This window comes from Festucalex cinctus, chromosome 7, assembly GCF_051991245.1.
Source record: "Festucalex cinctus isolate MCC-2025b chromosome 7, RoL_Fcin_1.0, whole genome shotgun sequence".
NCBI lineage: Eukaryota > Metazoa > Chordata > Actinopteri > Syngnathiformes > Syngnathidae > Festucalex > Festucalex cinctus.
In genome coordinates, this window is record NC_135417.1 from 22,042,922 (window position 1) to 22,061,991 (window position 19,070).

The following is a 19,070-nucleotide window of genomic DNA, read 5'->3' on the forward strand; positions in this document are numbered from 1 at the left end:
CTCAGCTAGAGGGTGTGTGTGATGTTTTTTTTGCAAATGGGATGATTAAGTGATAGTACTTGCTTGTTACTACACTTCTCCCGCCTCCCTCCTCTTCTGGCTTTGGGTGTGTTTAGAGCCCTACCCACAATGTCCTCCACTAAATACACACTAGGAACGGCACATAGGAAGACAGGCTTGGATTTTATAGCCCACAGGCACCATTTACTATGAACGGGACTGGGTGAGCGGAGAAAGGGGAAGGGAAAAACACGCAAGGAGGATAAAGAAGTGCAAAACTGAACCCAGTCAGGGAGTGGGGAGGGTCAGAGGCAAGAGAGGAGAAATTGGTAGATTTTCCAAGTAGTGAGCGGACCCGGGGCCACAGGACTGCTGGTACAAACCAAAGGACTGATTGAGCCAAGACCAAGATCACATTGGCAGCCAGTCACCAATGATATTTTGAAATTAGGAATACTATTTGTGACAAACAATGGCCTCTTCACATCAGAGGTACAGGAATTTTTCATCTGACAGCATGGGCAGAGACAGGATGCCCTCAGATGAAATCTATTACCAGGGGATGTTGAAGGCTATGGACACCAGGAAAGGTACCAGTATGAGAAGTTGTAATGCCTTTCAAACATGTTTAGTTGGCTACATGTATGAACAATAACAATATCATAAACTTTTAGTTGAATAAGTTAGTGCTCTTAAAGCATGTTATTAAGAGAGAAATGGATACCTCATGCCATGCAGTGGTGAAATACTGTAGATTTTACAGACATTGCTACTGTTGACTTTTTCTTGTGTCACACTGACTCAAGACTGATAGCAGCCTGAAATATTGTTGCCTGCTAGACTGTTTTGGGCCTTTGTTTGTGTCTGGTGACACTGGCGTTAGCCTCTATCAACAATCATTAGCCTGCATTTATGAAGTCAAATGTCAGCGTGCAACAGTGGAAACCGGGTGAGGTAATAACAGTGGGGGTAGAATGCTTTGACTGCGTGTGCCAAAGAGGAACTCTTGTCGAAAGCAGTTTTTAGGAAAGTGTTATCTGTGGCACAAGTCTAGTTGGCAAACGTCCCTTTTGACAGACAGAAAGAGATTGCTGTAGTTCAATTAAGTGCATACCCCAAAACTTTATTTGTCCCAGGAGAGCAATTCAAGTAGTGTCTTCTTCGTCCAAGTTCCATTGAGTTCAATAATGTTTAAGTACAATTACTGTAAGGAAAATAATGTAGAATTTGGGCATCTACTGAGGAAGGATTTTACGTCTGCCTTTTGCGTAACCATTACTGGGTGTGCCACTTTGCTGTGAACATATCACTCTCATTTTACTGACAAGACAAAAGATTTTATAGTGATGGTCATAGGTCACTCTGATACAATATTGGACTTGCTGTGTGAGTCAATAATTATGAGTAGAACTCAAGTTGCACGCAGGCTTATCATAAATTCCTCAGTCCTTTCCTAATACAAGGCTTATACGCTGACGTTCTAGTGAGCAACATCCTTTGTAATTTGGAACAGACACAATAATAAACGCTGGTAAAACACACCTTGTGGTTTTTACCTGTTCTCTCAAAGAGACACAACAGGAGGTGGGTAAATGCAGGCAGCGTAGTTGGGTGTGTTCCCTCTCTGGGTCTTGCCGTGTCTTGTTTGATAATTACTTTCTGCACTTGGTACTGTGTGCCATGTCATGTCATATAGAGACAGTATGTTAACGTTTGAATCAAGCATAGACAGATTGAGACGTTTCCTTTGAGGCAATGGGGGAAATCTGCTCTTACTGCATTGATGCAGTCACATACAGTCATACATTGTCCGTTGTTTTGTTTTCCACCCATTGACAAATAATGTTTGTCCGGAAAAGAAACACACCTACTGACTTAGTAACCACACCTTTATATTTGCTTTATTCATGTGAACAAATTAAAAGCATTACCTTTACTTTTGCTCCAATTGCATTATATTCAGCTGTAAGGTTTCATGAAACACAATCATTCTACAGTACGACATCCCCACCAACCCCACCCCTATCTTTTTACATTAATGCACTGGTTATGAAATATTTTGATGTGGTTTCTGTATTTTGCAGATGAACGAGATCGAGTACAGAAAAAGACCTTCACAAAATGGGTGAACAAGCACTTGATTAAGGTAATGGACACTCTTCAAAATAGAAAACATACACTTGTCCCCAAAATCCACTTTCACTGATCCTTGTAGATGTAGTTCTGCAAATCATTGCACTGACTTTCTGTCGACAACAGGATGCAATGCTCAGTGCTACATAAGTGTTGAAACCCAGATGTGGTGAAGTTAATGAATTTACCCTTAAGCAAATAGCAAATACCTGGGTGTGTTTTAGTCTTGTTGGCAAGAATTGAGTGATCACATTAATCTATAGGATGGGGGGAGGGGAGCGCCCAAATACATGGTCAAAACATATATACAGCTGCTAATAACTAAGTATAAAAATTTTGCTAAGAGCTTTATTTTCAAAAAAAGAGTATATTTCAAAAAGTTGTATAAAAGCACAGTTATGAAATATAACAAATTATTATTATTATGAGAATATAGAAACTTGGTCCAGTTCTGATAAAATTACAGTATGCATGATTCCACCATAGTCACCATCGAAATCCATTCATTGTGTTATTCTCATCATGTCCAGTTAGTATGATTGATTATCATATATTACGTATCCGGCCGAATTTTCGATGTTAGCTCTCCCTCTTGCGTACCAGAGGCCGACTGGGCAACAGGAATTTCGTGAGTTTCCCCAACGGCCTGTCAGTCACCAGATGGGAATCTGTTTCAACCTGAAGCCTGAAAGCCACCTGATAAATGGTTAATTCATGAGGGCAAACAGTGCACGAGGGAACGCTTAAGTTTCTCTTGATTGAAATATTTGCTTCAATAACGCACGCCCCGCCTTCGTAGTAGTGTCATTCTCCATCTTTGTGTCACTTGTCTTTCTCAACACTACAATGGACAGTAATATATGTGTAGATGTGTAGCCATGTGGAATTAAGTACTTGTTTGTTGAGTGGACGTTTTTTTCACTAAGGCCGTTCATCTCCCTTGGATATGTAACTAGGTGGGTGGCGGTGGTTGGTGGGGTGGTACAGTGTTTTCTTTTCCATGTGAGTGCAGCACTAACGGATCGTACCACCACATGTACTTATTCGCGCGTTCGTTTCTCTTCCTGTGTGTTCACTGCAAACTTTGGAGTGTGACTCATAGACATCTGGATTATCTTAGTTCCCTCTGAGAAGTGAAATTATGCAGTTCAGCCCAATCCTCATGGTTGTAGAGGCCAACAGTAGCACGTGCTGTGCAAGGTTTAGGTGGGTACATGCATTCCGGCTCATCTTAAACTGAAAAAGACACACTGCATGCAGATTTACTCACAAGTGTAAACATCATTGTTGCGCTCTCCATAGTTTACGTTAACACTGGCATATTATTACTACAGGGAGTCTTCAAGTTACGTCGTACGCGACCTACGTCGTTTCAACTTTACGGCGCCCGTGCCTCGTCAGTAGCACGTTCTTTTTCATTAATTTCCCACAGTAAACACGCCATTTTAAAGTTATATAAATTTGTGTTGTTGTCATCTCCAGCAACGGAAGTCCATCGAGCACACCGGCTCGCCTTCAGGCGCGTCACATTTCCATGTTTAACTATGAATTAGCTCCGCTCTGCCGTCCGTCAGCAATGAATGTCCGTGCAGAAACACGAAATATTGGTTCAGATTCTTCCGGGTGGCACAAATATGTTTTTGTAATTACTGTACAAAGTATTTTGATATAAATATTGACTTTAACGGTGAAATTCGACTTAAGTCGAAATTCAGGTTACATCGCCATCGTAGGAACGGAACTCCGTCGTAACTTGAGGACTCCCTGTTTTGTTTTATCAAGAATTCATCTAGCAACTAGTTTAGCCATCCTAAATTTGCATTTGAGACGAACTCACTCCTGCATCTTAAAACAAGGAATTGCCAAGTAGCGTATGTGTACTTCATTAATTCGGTAAAATAGGACAATTAAACAACATCAGTACTACAGTAATGTGGTACAAAGTCTTACATTTTGTAAATACAGTGTATTTATTGAAATGAATTACATTTTTTGTCACACACAAAATTTGAGCTCTGCATTTGACCCATCACCGCAAACACACACTGTTCTCGGCACTCCTTGCTCAATGACACCACAGCTGTGTGTCCGGGGATGATTCGAAATTGATCTCAACTGCTTGGCCACAGCTGCCTGTTATTAACTCGGTTTTCATTTTCAATTCTGCCATATTACAAATGCCATTTTGTACATGTGAGAAGATATACAGTCATTTATTTTCTTACTGGCAATGCAAATACATTTACTTCTTATTAGCAACATTAAATGTTACTGAATATTTAGAATGACTCGCATATGGACAGGAAAGTGTTAACAGTATGGAATGCTGTGCTAAAGTAAAACTGACAAAGTGATTGATAGTGATAGTTTAATGGTGGGCCAGGCAGGGCACATACTATAGTTTGGGTGTGGTAAGGAGGGGCTGTAAAGGGACACACAGCAGAGTTTTCCTTGCAGTCGATGTGTTGTAGAGGATTGCGTAAGGTAATGTTTACTTAATGTCAAATGCAGGGCATATTAAGTACTTGAAGACAGAGTTGTGGGTGACAAGTTTGATTGCCTGTCAGTCGTCTTTTGTGAATGATTTTCACCCTGAAAGAAAAAACGTTATATTTGCCTTTTAGGGTAATTTGTCGTGTATCATCATACAACACATTACAGCTGATCATGTTGAATCCACATACTCTATTCATTGCTATGCTATTAAAAGGTGCTGATAAGTAGGTAAAGTGAATCAGTGACAACATTAACCAGGGCAGGCCAATAACAATTTAGAAAACATATAAAAATGAGCATAATGCATTTACAACTGTGTGAGTGCATTTTACTCTCACAATTAATTGCAGGTCAATAAACTGAAAAAGAACTTGCTAGCGCTAAGATATTTTTACTTGATACTTTGTAACAAATACTGTATTTTTCAAGTCTGTGAAGTAAGTAGTTAAAGTGTTTTAACAGTGAACCCTGGTGGCCACTTTGTGGCTTCGTCTGCATGTAAGTTGTTCTCAGGGTGGTTTCAATTCCTGCCAAAATGAATCATCCGCTGTTCTAACTTGTAAGGGCAATTTTGTTTCATTCCATTTAGGGGCTGAGGTTTCTTTTGCTACAAGACCAAACAATATCATCCTTTAGTAATGCTTAGTATTTGGTGTTGCTCAAATTTTACTACGCTTATCAAAATGTCTCTTGCTTTTACATACCAGCAAGCCATCTACAGTATTCCAAACCATCAAACTATATATCATACTGCACATTGCACTTGATTTTTTTTTCTTGTTTCCATTCCTTTTGTACATTACTCATCGGTTTTAATCTCTCTATTTAGCCCTGGAGAGCAGAGGTAGGTACCAGCATGTTGTATTTTAGCTCTTATAAACATGTGTGGACTGGAAGGATGGCTGATACAATACTTGCATTGTGACTGATCCCACATTTACCGAGTGTGCTCTATTGTCACGTCAAATTGTGTTTCCGCTCACCTTCCGACTTGTCTGAACACTGCACCTCCATCACTTACTCATTATGAGCACTGTTTTTCAGTTCATTGCCATCTTTAAATCCTCATTTATGTGGTTGAGTTGATTTTTGTTTTTGTAATGTGCTATCTGGTTTAACTCATAGATTCCTCGCTTTTTATTCTGCATTTTTAGGAAGGCTCAGACTTGAGTGGCTTACGGCACTACATTCTTGACTTATGTATAATTGTGCTGGCAGAAAAGACAGCGCTGTAGGGGAATTCTTATCTAACAAACTCAGTGCTGAACTAGACACTATTTCCAATTAGGTTGAATTAGCTTATACAACTGTTGTACAATTCTATAGATATAATAATGTACTGTAACTTTGTCACACCATAGCTCATATAGTTTGTTGTGTTCTTCTGGTAGGCTCAGCGTCATGTATCAGATCTGTATGAGGACCTTCGAGATGGACATAACCTGATCTCTTTGCTGGAGGTCCTCTCTGGAGAAAAACTGGTCAGTATTTTTGTATGTCTCAAATGTTTGCTTGAAGCAACAAATGCCCATTTTGTTAAGTCAGTTTGTTAGTCAGTTAGTTTGATCATACTCTTATTTTCTGTCATCTGTGTAATAGGCATGGGCCAATATTAGATTCTGACAGATGCTGTATCACGGTATTGAAAGTGTCCTTTTTTTAATTATTTTTTATTTTTTTTTAACTACAATAATATTTTAAAAAAACAAATCTTTCCCCCCCCTATTGAACACAATCCTTTATTTTTATTTTTATTTTTTTATTTTATTTGTTTTGTACTTTTCTCATTTTGTCCTTGGGGATAACTAGTACCCACTGGCACATTTTTTTTTTGGGGGGGGGAATGCACATTTAATCAGAGCAAAAAAGCATCCGTGTTTGCATGTGTCTTTTTCATCTTGCTCCCTCTTCCTCCGTGCGCAACTGTTACTTGAGAAGGAGAAGAAAAAAAACATAATAGTAGGTAGCTCATTTACTCAACTCTGCAAGCAGCCAGTCATATCTTGCCCCGCTTCGCAGTCCCCTCAAAAATGAAAAGAGCAGCTCATTACCGGTGACAGACTGTATTAGCTCTTATTGAAACCTTAACTTTTTAAAACCACGTTGCACCGTCCAACCGGTAATCGGCCCATGCTTATTATGGAGTGCACTACTTGGCTGCAACTATTATAGAGGCAGTGCTGATTTTTAGTGTCAACTAAAGAACCTAATGACCTCTGCTATGGAACTCCTCCGTGGAAATTGGATCTGCTCAGTGCAGAACTGCAATTGAAACCGAAGTTAGTTATTTTCTGTCCTCTAACATGAACCTAAAATTGTGTTTAAAAACATTTGATTTATTTGTGAGTTAAAACATTTCCTCCAATTCAAGGAAATATGGTCAACTGCCCCACCTTGCTAATATTAGACTTTATTTTTTTGTCAGTGGTAAGAAGTAAACATGATCTTAAACTTGAACTTTGGCCTTTGTTTATGATCGCCTGTTGCATCCAGAGCTCAGCTCCTGTTCTCCCTCTTCTCCTTCACCTCCCGTTTGCCTCCCTTTAACCTTTCTCTGTGTGAACTGATCATTGCCATCTGGCCCTCTTTGCATTGCTCCTCTGGAGCTAGCTGAGGGAGAAAAACATTCTCAGGAGAGTTCAGTTGGTGAGTGGGTTTTGAAACTGGCTTTTTGTATCCCCCACCGGCCTCATCATTTACATGTGCTTTCCCAGAAATTTTGTTATAGGCAATAACTTGATCACCAAATCAACTCTTCATATTTTTTTTTGGTACTTTTTCCATCAATATGTTTGCTTTGTCTGTTTAGCTGTTTCTTTGTTGTTGTTTTTAAAAAGACATATTTGCACATTTGCAAAGCAGCAACATATACAATGCTGTGCCAACATTTAGGTTATTATTGTTGTTAGTTTTTACAATGTGATATGTACGATATTTATCTCCGTTAGAAGACAATTGCAAAATATGAAAACTAGAAATAAAGTGCCAAATATTTAGTATGACCTCCGCTCATTCACAAGTAACGTTCCAACAAGTTACTGTTATATTATGTGATAATGACCGTGAAACGTTTATCGAAACAAACAAACATTGGCACAGCTGCAAGCATGACAATTTTGGTTCAGCATTTTTTTATTGTATTATCATGTGGCATCCACCATTCATTTTCGTCTCCCCTTTAATTCAGTCAGTGCTTTTAAACAGGATGCTTATAATGTGATATTTTTTGTACTCTTCAGCCCAGAGAGAAAGGCCGCATGAGATTCCACAAACTGCAGAATGTACAAATAGCACTGGACTTCCTCAAGCACCGGCAGGTAAAATATCAGACTTAATCAAAGTAAGAATTGATAGGCCCCATAACTGTACGGTATTTCCTGATCAAATTGCTGCTTTTTCTCTGTTTTTTTTTTTGTTTTTTTTTGTTTTTTCTAGGTCAAACTTGTTAACATCAGAAACGATGACATTGCAGATGGGAACCCCAAGCTGACCCTTGGCTTAATCTGGACCATCATCCTACACTTCCAGGTCTCCTCCGCTGTCAGTGTTGTATTTTATTATTTTATCGCTCCGGCCTCCATCTCTGGGATCTGCACCTATCATCTGGCTCTTCCCAAATCTCTGGAAACAATCAAAATGGACTACACCGCCGACAGAATGATCTCAGAGCGTATACTCTATCTCCATATTCAGTTCTTACCACAATCCAGGAAATCACCATAACATACTAACACAGCGTGAGAGGGTGTGTGAGTATGAGTCACTGTGCCTGACTCTCAAGGGTAGGGTGTGATAAGACCACATCCCATATATACAGGCCTCTTCCTGCCTTGTATACCAAAAGCAGAAGCAGAAATGCCGAAAGGTTCTGGAATAATAACTCCAGCAGCTATGGCAGTGTTTTATGGAAAAGCATGATTTTGTTCATTACTATTGGATGAATTTATGGCAGCTATGGCATAAACGTTATATTGGTTGTGGGTCTAATAAATTGGCACTCCACATTCTCAAGATTAAATTCTTTAAATGATGAGCATTTTTAGACCATTCTGTAGTAGCACAAACAACCCACAAAGAATGAATCATATACTGCTGTTTATTATAGTTAAATTAGAACTAAACCACTTTTAAACTGGGTTTCTTATATTGATTCTGTTCAAACTTTGGGTTTCCACTGATGATGATTTTTTTCCCCCACATTATCTCAAACCTTTTCTATTGTTTATTTTTTCAGTGTGTAACTACACAATTTGTTTGAACTGTTGTAGATCTCAGATATTCAGGTCAATGGCCAGTCTGAAGATATGACGGCCAAGGAGAAGCTCCTTCTCTGGTCTCAGAGGATGACTGACGGATACCAAGGACTTCGATGTGATAACTTCAGCACCAGCTGGAGAGATGGGAAACTCTTCAATGCTGTCATACATAAACACTAGTAAGTCTTCTCACAAATTTGACATCAGTACTTTAAAGTTAAAGCTTATCGTGACACCTCATTATCCATTCATTTTATTTATTAAAATACTGAGCGGGTTCGGCACTTGGTTCAATTTTAATATTGTTGTCAGAAAGTTGCTCAATATTGTGCCCTGGGTATTGACAGAGGTATATTTGATTTCACTTTTCTTCAGACTGATAACAGTATGAGTACTCAACTCTTGAGTCGTCACCGATACCAAGTACCGATAGCGTTAGCACTTTTGATACTTAAATCCCCCCTCAAATAAACAAAACAAAACAAAGCAACGAGAGATCATTTTAAAGGAAGAACTGCTATATATATCCAAGATAGCAATTTTACTTAAAATTACATGAAATTAATGGCAAATTTATATTCTTCTGACTTATACTTCTAGAACGTAAAACCGTCCCAAATACCAATACTTTGAAATATTGACCCAATATAACAATACCTGATTCCGGTAATTGACCATCCCTCGTGTTTTGTATTGACCAATCTGAAACAAATTAATACTATAAAAGATTAATTAGAAAATGCACGTAGAAGTGATTCATTTGGAACTCTCCATTTCTGGCTTATTCCGATTATTGAGTTTGTTTCGCAAGTGTCATTTTTCACTGAATGAACAAGGAATGGAGCACAACTACAAACATGATTTAAAAAATGAATAAATAAAGATATGTATGTGAAATGCACACACACACACACGCACACACACGCGCACACGCACACACACCCACACACCCCTTATGACTGACATTTTCAATAGTTAACTCCCCTGTGTTCCCCAAGTCCCAGGCTAATTGACATGGGCAAAGTGTATCACCAGACCAACCTGCAGAACCTAGAACAGGCCTTCCACGTGGCTGAGAAAGACCTGGGTGTGACTCGTCTTCTGGACCCTGAAGGTACAAATGACTTAAATATTTTCTGAATGTTTAAAATCATACAACTTTTGATTAGTAGTTAAAGTACTTTGTCGTTGTTGTACTGCAAATTTGTCGCCACAGAGTTCATTGGAAAAACAACCTTTACAGCAAAACACCCCATTTTTGCCACAACTCCACAAACATGGAGTACCAACTACAAAGCATTTGTGCAAATTGTGTTATTGCATCACATGTATAATACAAAATCTCTTAGTATGCAATTTTGCCTTATTCTTTCAGATGTTGATGTTCCCCATCCTGATGAGAAATCCATCATCACTTATGTGTCCTCTTTGTATGATGTCATGCCTCGGGCTGCCGCACAGGACAGCATGAGAGCTAATGTGAGTGAAGCATAGAAGATGGTGCCAATCTGGCTATATAATGTCTTAACAGTATTATATGCTTGACATGTTATGACTGAACTGTTGTTTACTCATCTTTTCCGTTGCTTTGCACATGTTTGTTTTGAGCAGATTAAATTAGGACTAAATGGACTTGTACATGTGTTTTAAAAGAGAACTGTAGGTTTTGTGAAGTCCAGATTTGGAAGATGTTAACTCAGAAACTGGATTTCAAAATGCATCATTTGGTAAATGAATGTCAATTATTTGTTTAAAAAAAAAAAAATGACCGCAATTGACAGGAAGAAAGCTATCATGCTAGTTGATCATTCATGTATTTGAAAGCACAGGATGAATCATACTGTATAATGTATACAGTAAGAACATATTTCTTCTTCCCGTTATTGTCACTCTCTACATCTCCCACTTCCCACCACCACTTTTCCCATCATTGACCAACTCTTCCCAATTTCTCCCTCTGCACAATACCTGCATTGTTGGAGGTGCCTAATTAAGTTGACTGTGGCGTGTGAGTGATGGAAAACAGCGAATCGGGAGAAGAAAAGCTCCCCTGTTGTAGTCTGCTGTTGTTGAACTGAACTGTTGTTGCCATCCGTTTTGCTGTGTTGGCTTCAGGAGTTGGAGCTGCGCTGGCGGGAGTACTATGAGCTGGTGACTCTTCTGCTCCAGTGGATCCGCCACCATGTCATGGTCTTTGAGGAGCGGAGGTTCCCAGCTAGTTATGAGGAGATACAGGTGAGAGCTTATGCAAATGACACACTGATGTTTTTGTCTTTGCTGGTGCATTTTTGGAAACATGCATATGCTTTGTTTTTATTTTCTCCTCTAGCTTCTTTGGCGCCAGTTCATGAAGTTCAAGGAGACAGAACTGCCACCTAAAGAATCTGATAAAAACCGCTCCAAACACATCTATCAAACCTTTGAGGCAAGTCACCCTCCAACCTTATTAATTATTAATTCTTTGTATGTGCTCTCATCCTTTTGTACGGAACAATAATTGTGTTGTACCTTGCTCACAGAGTGCAGTGCATGCTGGACAGGTGAAGGTCCCTCCCGGCTACCATCCTATTGATGTGGAGAAGGAATGGGGTCGACTTCATGTTTCTATGTTGGAGAGAGAACGACTGCTGAGGACGGAGTTAGAGAGGTCAGCTGACATACATTTGATGAAGTTTTATTTTGATTGAAACAAATGTAGCCTACTGCACTGTACTCTCAATATGGCTGAGTGGTATGGACAAAATCTCAGATCGCCGTATCAATATTTACCATAATGCTGTACACTGCTATAGATGAAGTTTTTGCACTTTTCTTCCTTAATCAACTTGTTTACTAAAGCTTGTGCCACTGTAGATTTTCTTTGTATTTCGCCAAACATGACATCATGCCTGAGAAATGGGATGTTTTGTATCACGAGATTGGCCAGTCATCTTGTCGCTCTAATAGCGTTATTTATGCTTCTGAGAAGCAGAAAGTCAGGAAACGTAGACATTGTTGTCAGTCAGACTCTCTTCTACCACACTGCTGAGTATTTTGTTACTTTTTGTTTTTGGTTTTTTTCTGAGATGTGAATCCGAATAGTTATGATTATGGCATTTGTAAGTGAACCTTATAAACTGGAGTACTTGCTGCAGCACAAATTCCTGTGAGTATAGTGACTGAGTTGTGAGATTTGTTTTATTTAAAACTGTAACTTGCAATACAGCATGGATGATTTGCGAAATGTTTTTTTTTTCAGACTTGAGAGGCTTCAGATAATTTTCAGCAAAGTCCAGATGGAATCGGGAAGATATGATGAGCACCTAAACCACCTTGAGACCTTGCTCCTGACGGTGAGTCCCAAGACTATACACAACTATGCTGTGAATCTTAAAATATCAGTCTCATCGACATAACAGCTGAATGAAATACACAGTAGAGTAACTGACACTGACAATACAATTGTCTTGTCTATCAGGACATCCGCCTCCTCAACGCGGGGAAACCAGCTCAGCACACAGCCGAAATTGAGCGCGAGCTGGACAGGGCTGACAACGTTGTTCGTCTGCTCTTCAATGACGTACAGACGCTCAAGGATGGGCGCCACCCTCAGGCTGAACAGATGCACCGCAGGTGGGTGCCACATAATCTCCACTTACGGTATTTAACAGGAAGCAACACTGTATAGCTGTCAGGTAAAATATATCATCCTCTTTCCGTACAGGGTGAATAACCTACACGAGCGCCTAGTAAACTTGCGTGGCGATTACAACATGCGCCTGAAGTCTTCCCATATTACTTTGACTCATTCATCAACCCAGAAGACTATCATGAAGGCACGTCCAGAGTTGGATGACGTGACCTTGCGCTATGTCCAAGATCTTCTCGCCTGGGTGGAGGAGAATCAACAGCGTATTGACGGAGCTGAGTGGGGTTCAGATCTGCCTTCTGTGGAGTCACAGCTGGGCAGCCACAGAGGCCTGCACCAGACAGTGGAAGACTTCAGGTCGAAGATTGAACGTGCAAAGGCTGACGAGGTAGTGATTTTTATCTCGTGTCCTATTTCCCTTATTCTGATGAACCTTCATTAAATATTTTGCGTATCTGTTGTTCATTCCTGCTTGTTTTCAGAACCAGATATCCCCTGCCAGCAAAGGCACATACAGAGAGTATCTGGGTAAACTGGACCTTCAATATGGCAAACTCCTGGTAAATATGCAAAAAACTAAATACAAATATGCATGTACCTGACAGTAATATTTAAATAATACTATTACATTTTATTTAATTAATTTGGTTCGATCAATTGGTTAATATAAGCTGATCTAAGTTCATCTCTTCAATATTCTCTCTCCCCTCAGAACTCCTCAAAGTCCCGCTTACGAAACTTGGATTCCCTGCATGCATTTGTCAGCGCAGCGACCAAGGAGCTAATGTGGTTAAATGACAAAGAGGAGGAGGAGGTCAACTTTGACTGGAGTGACCGAAACACCAACATGGCAGCAAAGAAAGACAACTACTCTGTATGTTTCTGAAGTAGACCTACTCTAATGTTCTTTCATTCAGAACTTGACATTTCTTGTAGATAAATGTTTATATTATATTATGCATGTTCATGTTTTCATTGTTTCCTTTTATTCTTTTCCTGTAAGGCTCTTATGCGTGAGCTGGAGCACAGGGAGAAAAAAGTCAATGATATCCAGATGACAGGAGATAAGTTTGTCAAGGATGGCCACCCTGGCAAGAAGACAGTGGAGGTGAATGCAACAAGAAGTTTAACTAGAGACTGGCAAAAATGCACTTCTGACATGGACTAACTTACTGTCATCTTATCTGCTTGCTCTCTACCAGGCCTTCACAGGTGCCCTGCAGACTCAGTGGAGCTGGATCCTGCAACTGTGTTGCTGTATTGAGGCTCATCTGAAAGAGAACACTGCTTACTACCAGGTATCAATGATCGTACAATGACTTAAAATGGCCATTTCCGTTATTGCTAAAACAAAATGGCGAACGCCTATGCTAATAATTACATCACAGCTTATCATTGTAAGGGATTTGCAAAGTGAATTAAATCAGATCAGTCTTGATTTGGATGTGCCACAATCATCTTGGATGTATTGTCTGAAATAATTGCTGAAATATTGTCAGTCCTGCTTAATATGCCTTAACCATTCTGATATATAGTTGTTTGGCGATGCTAACTATCATTTTGTTTGGGAAGCCACTCTACTTCATTTTATCTTCCAATAACAATCTTTTATCACTCACAATCTTGCAAATTAGGACATGTGAGAAATGCTATCACTAAATGTAAATTCCCAAGAGAAGTAGGTTGCTTTCTGTTTGTTCTCAAACTTTCCTTGTGACAAGAAAAAAAAAAACTTTAAAACGTAAGATGGACGTCTGGTGAATGTTTAGCGAACGTGACAACCTTGAACAAAACCTGATCGAAATCAACATTCGCTAGTGTTGTAAATGTGCACCACTCAGTGGGATGTGTGGTTTTTCAGATACGCCATGTTTTCAAGTGCATTGTTTTGTTCCATGGTGAGCTCAGCCAAAAGAGGTACAATGCTGCCATCTGCTGGCCATAATTAGTGTTTTCATGTATTTTGCCAGCTTAATGATCAAACCAAAGCTGCCAAAGCCCTTTCTCCGCCCATTCCCATGAAAAAAAACAAAAAAAAAAAAAAAAACTAGTTGACGTCAACACAACCACAGCTCAGTAGGATTCCCATTGATGTGAAATGACATCAGAGAACATATTTCCATGCACAAAGCTGTGACTGAGAAAAACATACAAAGGTGTGACTGGATAATGGATTCATGTGGAATATTTTTATCCTCCCCATTACAGTTCTTTGCTGATGTAAAAGAAGCTCAAAACAAGATGAAGAAAATGCAGGAGACTATGAACAAGAAATACAGTTGTGATCGTTCCACCACTGCCACACGCCTGGAGGATCTGCTGCAGGATACTGCGGTAAGGGATGATTGCCCCCACATTAATGTACAGTCTAGTTATCACCTGGTTTTAATCTAATCTGCTTCTACGTCAACAGGAAGAGCGAGAACAGTTGAATGAATTCAAGACACACGTGAATGGCCTCAACAAAAGGGCTCGCTCCATCATCCAGCTGAAACCGCGTAACCCCACCACGTCCATCAAAGGCAAACTGCCCATCCAGGCCGTCTGTGACTTCAAACAACAAGAGGTGTGGATGAACTTGTAATATGCTAAATGAATACAACAACAACAACCAAAGAGCCACCGGAGAGTTCAATTTGGCTTTCTTTCCCAGATTACTGTTCATAAAGGAGACGAGTGTGCACTCCTCAGCAACTCGCAGCCTTTCAAATGGAAGGTCCTGAACCGCTCAGGACATGAGGCAACAGTGCCTTCTGTTTGCTTCCTGGTTCCTCCAGTTAACAAGGAAGCCGTGGACAGTGTGTCAAGGTGAGAAACACAAAAAAGGACAACTGATAGAAATTATGATTCCATATAGTTTCTTAAAGCTCATGTAGGCTATTAAAGTATCACAAGAGGCTATGGTATGATGTGCAATAGAATAATGTAACAGCAAAGTATCCTACTCTGTATCTCCCACTCCCAGTCTGGAAACAGGTCATCAGCAGATGGTGTCCATGTGGCAGACGCTGTATATCAACATGAAGAGTCTGCTATCTTGGCAGTACCTGATGAGGGACTTTACACAAATTCGCTCCTGGAACATCACCATGGTGCGTGTTGACACATTGCTTTTTAAATGTATCTTGGGTACTGGATGCTAACTGAGCTTTTATTTTTTCATTTTATTATTAAATTGGTGTAATTTAAAATTACAGTTAAATGAAATTAATATAGATGCTGTATATAGGAACACATTTATGCTAGTAATTTTTTAAATACATTGGTGGATTTGTACGAGGCTTAATTAAGTTTGTAGCTGGTTTAGGAACTCCAAATTCTGATAAAATACACAGCTCTTATATTTACCACCACTTTTTTTTTTAATGTTTCTCATCAACCTAAGTGAATTTTGACAAAATTCTCATATTTCCTGAGCTAAGTAAAGTCATTACAATCCTTATAGGATAAAAACTTTTACTGTAATGGATGAGGACATTAACCAACATTTAACATAGTTTACCATTTCAGCTGTTTCCTCTTGATGTGTCTTCATTCTAGTTTGAACACTTCCAAAACGTATAGTAAGAATATACAAGTATAAAGAATATTTGTTGGTCTAAGCTTAGAAACACAGAGCCATGAAACCACTGCATTATTATTTTGTTGCTTGCTAAAATGTTGGCTGTTCAAGTGAAGGTGCACAATGGCTGTTAAGGCTTTTTTTTTAATTCAGTGCCTTATGTTTTTGTTCCAAGCAATACTAAGTTTTGTGTATTTGTTCCAGGATAAGAAGTTCAGAAAATGGATGGTTGCCCCACTTAGAATGTTTCAAGACAATAAAATAGTTTTGTGCTACGCACAATTGAAATTAGGAAAATAAAACTGTTGATTATATATATTTAAAAAATGGTTGTTTTATAGAATTTTTTTGGAGGATAGTCAAAAATGTACATATTCAATAGATACAGCCCTATATTCAATATTCCCTGTCCATTGTTGTATTTTTATTTATTAATAAAACCCTTGCTTCGTGTCCCTGCAATTAACCTGCAAAAAAATGTCCTAAAAAGTCTTCAAAATTAATTGAAAAATCAGTCTTTGAAATTAATATGAATATTATTTCAATAGAATTACAATTACTGCTGATTCACGTGCTTTAACTTCAAAGTCCACGTACTCATCCCTATTTTACCTCTCCCATTTCCAGTTAAAGTCAATGAAACCAGAAGAATATAGACAAATGATGAGGAACCTGGAGCTCCACTACCAGGACTTCATGCGTGACAGTCAGGACTCTGAGCTCTTTGGCCCTGATGACCACCTACACATAGAGGGAGACTACACCAAGTCCACCCAGCACTTTGACAGTCTGCTTCGGTCTATGGAAAAAGGTACAAAATACTGTTTAATATCTGTTTGACAGAAAGGATAAATGATATATACTGTAGTAGTTAGAGCATATATGATATGTTCTTAATTGATATTCCAGGGCGAAAGGTTGTTAGGCTCGAAGGTGAGTGATGTAATGTCATGCACACGCTTCCAAGCTTTTGAGTAGATATGGACATGTTTTTGTGAGAGTAGATGTAGATGATTGACTGCATGGTGTCTTCCACTGGAAAGTCGAATGAAATTGCTCCGTCGGTCACATCACTGTACTGAAATAAACAGGCAGTATGCTTGTACATAATCTAATGAGTTCCAAGAGTTATCAATATTTGAACTGGCATTTTGCTATTTGGTCCTCATTGCAGGTGAGTGCATATGCTGTGAAAATGAATTGCACGAATGTGCTTATATTCTGAGTTAATGACCTATTTTGGCAGGTTTTCTTATAATGAAATTTAAACTCTTATCCATAGGTCAACAAAACGAGTCTCTGTGTAAGAACTATATCTCAGAGCTCAAGGATCTGCGAGTACGAATTGAGGACTGTGAAGCCCGGACTGTGGCTCGCATACGCAAACCAATGGAAAAGGAACCTCTGAAAGAATGTGTTCAGAAGACAGTAAACCAGCAGGTATGTATGTTGCACTTTTGCCTCTTTCCACACAAAATGTTGGCACCAGGGCCTAAACAACAGATGCAACATTTAGCCGCCTGTGGCTCTTTATAAAGAACCAATGAAAAGGGAATATTGCCACCACTGTTCACATTATACAATCAGATAACTACATGCCATTGCCTAAGTTTGTTGGAACGTATGAAATACTGGAAGTTAGTCTGGTTCCTGCATCACAGAATACCCTTACCCACCTCTGTTAGAACTCGGATATTATATCAAGGACAGAAAATTCTTCAGTCAATCGGTAACGTTCCGAGGGCCCACCGGTGGGCCCAGTGGACATCTTGGAAAACGACGGGCTATGCAGGTCACCAGCTGGGTACTTGCCTGGACATGTCATACATCATCATTTGAATGCTTCTGAGAGCTTCTGGAGACCCTTTGGTTATAATGGCCAATGACATTTTGTGCAAAACGTCCACCTTCGTCCTTGCAGGAACCAATCCCAGCCATTTCCTGGTGATTGACATATTGAACAGCCAATGAGACTGAAAACTTCATTGTATGGCTGTTTTTTATTTTTTTTATTTTTTATTTTTACTTGGATATGATGTCAAAATGATATCTAAATGTGAATATAGTGGCCAAATTGTGGCTATAATAGAATAGTGACAAATTAAAATAATTTTTATAAGGTTTGACCTGGACTTTCAAGGGTCACCTAAATGACACATTTTATGTTCGGAAAAAAACCCTGTTTTGGAAAACCCTATGTAAAATGTTCATTTTCTGTCCTATTATTGTCAAACTTGAACTAGAATTAGGTAAGACCTCAAGCTTTGATCATGTAGTGTTTTTAAGTCCTAATCACCATTCTAAATTCATTTTTTAAGGCAGATTTTGTGAAAAATAGACAAACATAAAATTATTATTTTTGTGCGTGTTCAAGCTTCCATTACTCAGTGCCAGTAGCACTTAAACAGATTCTGACTGTTGGGGAGAAAAATACAAAGTGCTATCTTCAAAAAGAGACCAAAACTACGCTGATAGTCCAAATGGTTCAAGAACAACTTCAAATCTTCTTTTGATGCACCTTTTTTTAAGCATTTTCGCTTTCGGCAAAAATGGCAGGAATGATAAGGTTTACAGCAGCCACAGCTGTAACAGTGTTATAACACACACAAGCACATCTAGGGACAATTCGGAGCACCCAACTAACCTGCCATGCATGTCTTTGGAATGTGGGAGGAGACCGGAGTACCCGGAGAAGACCCACGCAGGCACAGGTAGAACATGCAAACTCCACCCAGGAAGGCCGGAGCCTGGACTCGAACCCGAGTCCTCAGTACTGGGAGGTGGACGTGCTAACCACTCAGTCACCGTGCCGCCCAAAATCATAAGATTACAGTCATAAATAACTAAAGAGCATTGTAGACATGCGGCAAAATTTGATTCTCGATTCAATAAAAACAGAGCTGTTCTAAACATGCTGCCGATGAAGGTGCAACAACAAGCAGCGATACTTTATACCAAAGAATGTCATGGCCATAAACAGTCCACAGCGGGTTAG

At 39.4% G+C, this 19,070-nt stretch overlaps 1 protein-coding gene across 7 annotated transcripts in view; it reads left to right on the forward strand.

Annotated features, from left to right (window-relative positions):
- Nucleotides 1-19,070, forward strand: part of plecb (plectin b) — a 115,512-nt gene that overhangs the window by 80,952 nt on the left and 15,490 nt on the right. For 3 of the 7 annotated variants that reach the window (XM_077527653.1, XM_077527655.1, XM_077527652.1), the window contains 23 exons: nucleotides 2,085-2,146; nucleotides 6,021-6,110; nucleotides 7,869-7,946; nucleotides 8,065-8,157; nucleotides 8,898-9,064; nucleotides 9,884-9,999; nucleotides 10,261-10,364; nucleotides 11,001-11,120; nucleotides 11,215-11,310; nucleotides 11,405-11,532; nucleotides 12,124-12,217; nucleotides 12,343-12,497; nucleotides 12,589-12,901; nucleotides 12,996-13,073; nucleotides 13,226-13,387; nucleotides 13,517-13,621; nucleotides 13,716-13,811; nucleotides 14,722-14,847; nucleotides 14,927-15,079; nucleotides 15,167-15,321; nucleotides 15,479-15,605; nucleotides 16,703-16,886; nucleotides 17,358-17,515. In XM_077527653.1, the coding sequence (XP_077383779.1) occupies nucleotides 2,085-2,146; nucleotides 6,021-6,110; nucleotides 7,869-7,946; nucleotides 8,065-8,157; nucleotides 8,898-9,064; nucleotides 9,884-9,999; nucleotides 10,261-10,364; nucleotides 11,001-11,120; nucleotides 11,215-11,310; nucleotides 11,405-11,532; nucleotides 12,124-12,217; nucleotides 12,343-12,497; nucleotides 12,589-12,901; nucleotides 12,996-13,073; nucleotides 13,226-13,387; nucleotides 13,517-13,621; nucleotides 13,716-13,811; nucleotides 14,722-14,847; nucleotides 14,927-15,079; nucleotides 15,167-15,321; nucleotides 15,479-15,605; nucleotides 16,703-16,886; nucleotides 17,358-17,515 (2,960 nt within the window). Of the gene's footprint in view, nucleotides 1-2,084; nucleotides 2,147-6,020; nucleotides 6,111-7,239; nucleotides 7,276-7,868; nucleotides 7,947-8,064; nucleotides 8,170-8,897; nucleotides 9,065-9,883; nucleotides 10,000-10,260; nucleotides 10,365-11,000; nucleotides 11,121-11,214; nucleotides 11,311-11,404; nucleotides 11,533-12,123; nucleotides 12,218-12,342; nucleotides 12,498-12,588; nucleotides 12,902-12,995; nucleotides 13,074-13,225; nucleotides 13,388-13,516; nucleotides 13,622-13,715; nucleotides 13,812-14,721; nucleotides 14,848-14,926; nucleotides 15,080-15,166; nucleotides 15,322-15,478; nucleotides 15,606-16,702; nucleotides 16,887-17,357; nucleotides 17,516-19,070 lie in introns of all 7 variants that reach the window. The other 4 variants (XM_077527654.1, XM_077527650.1, XM_077527648.1 and 1 more) reach the window with 3 other exon arrangements.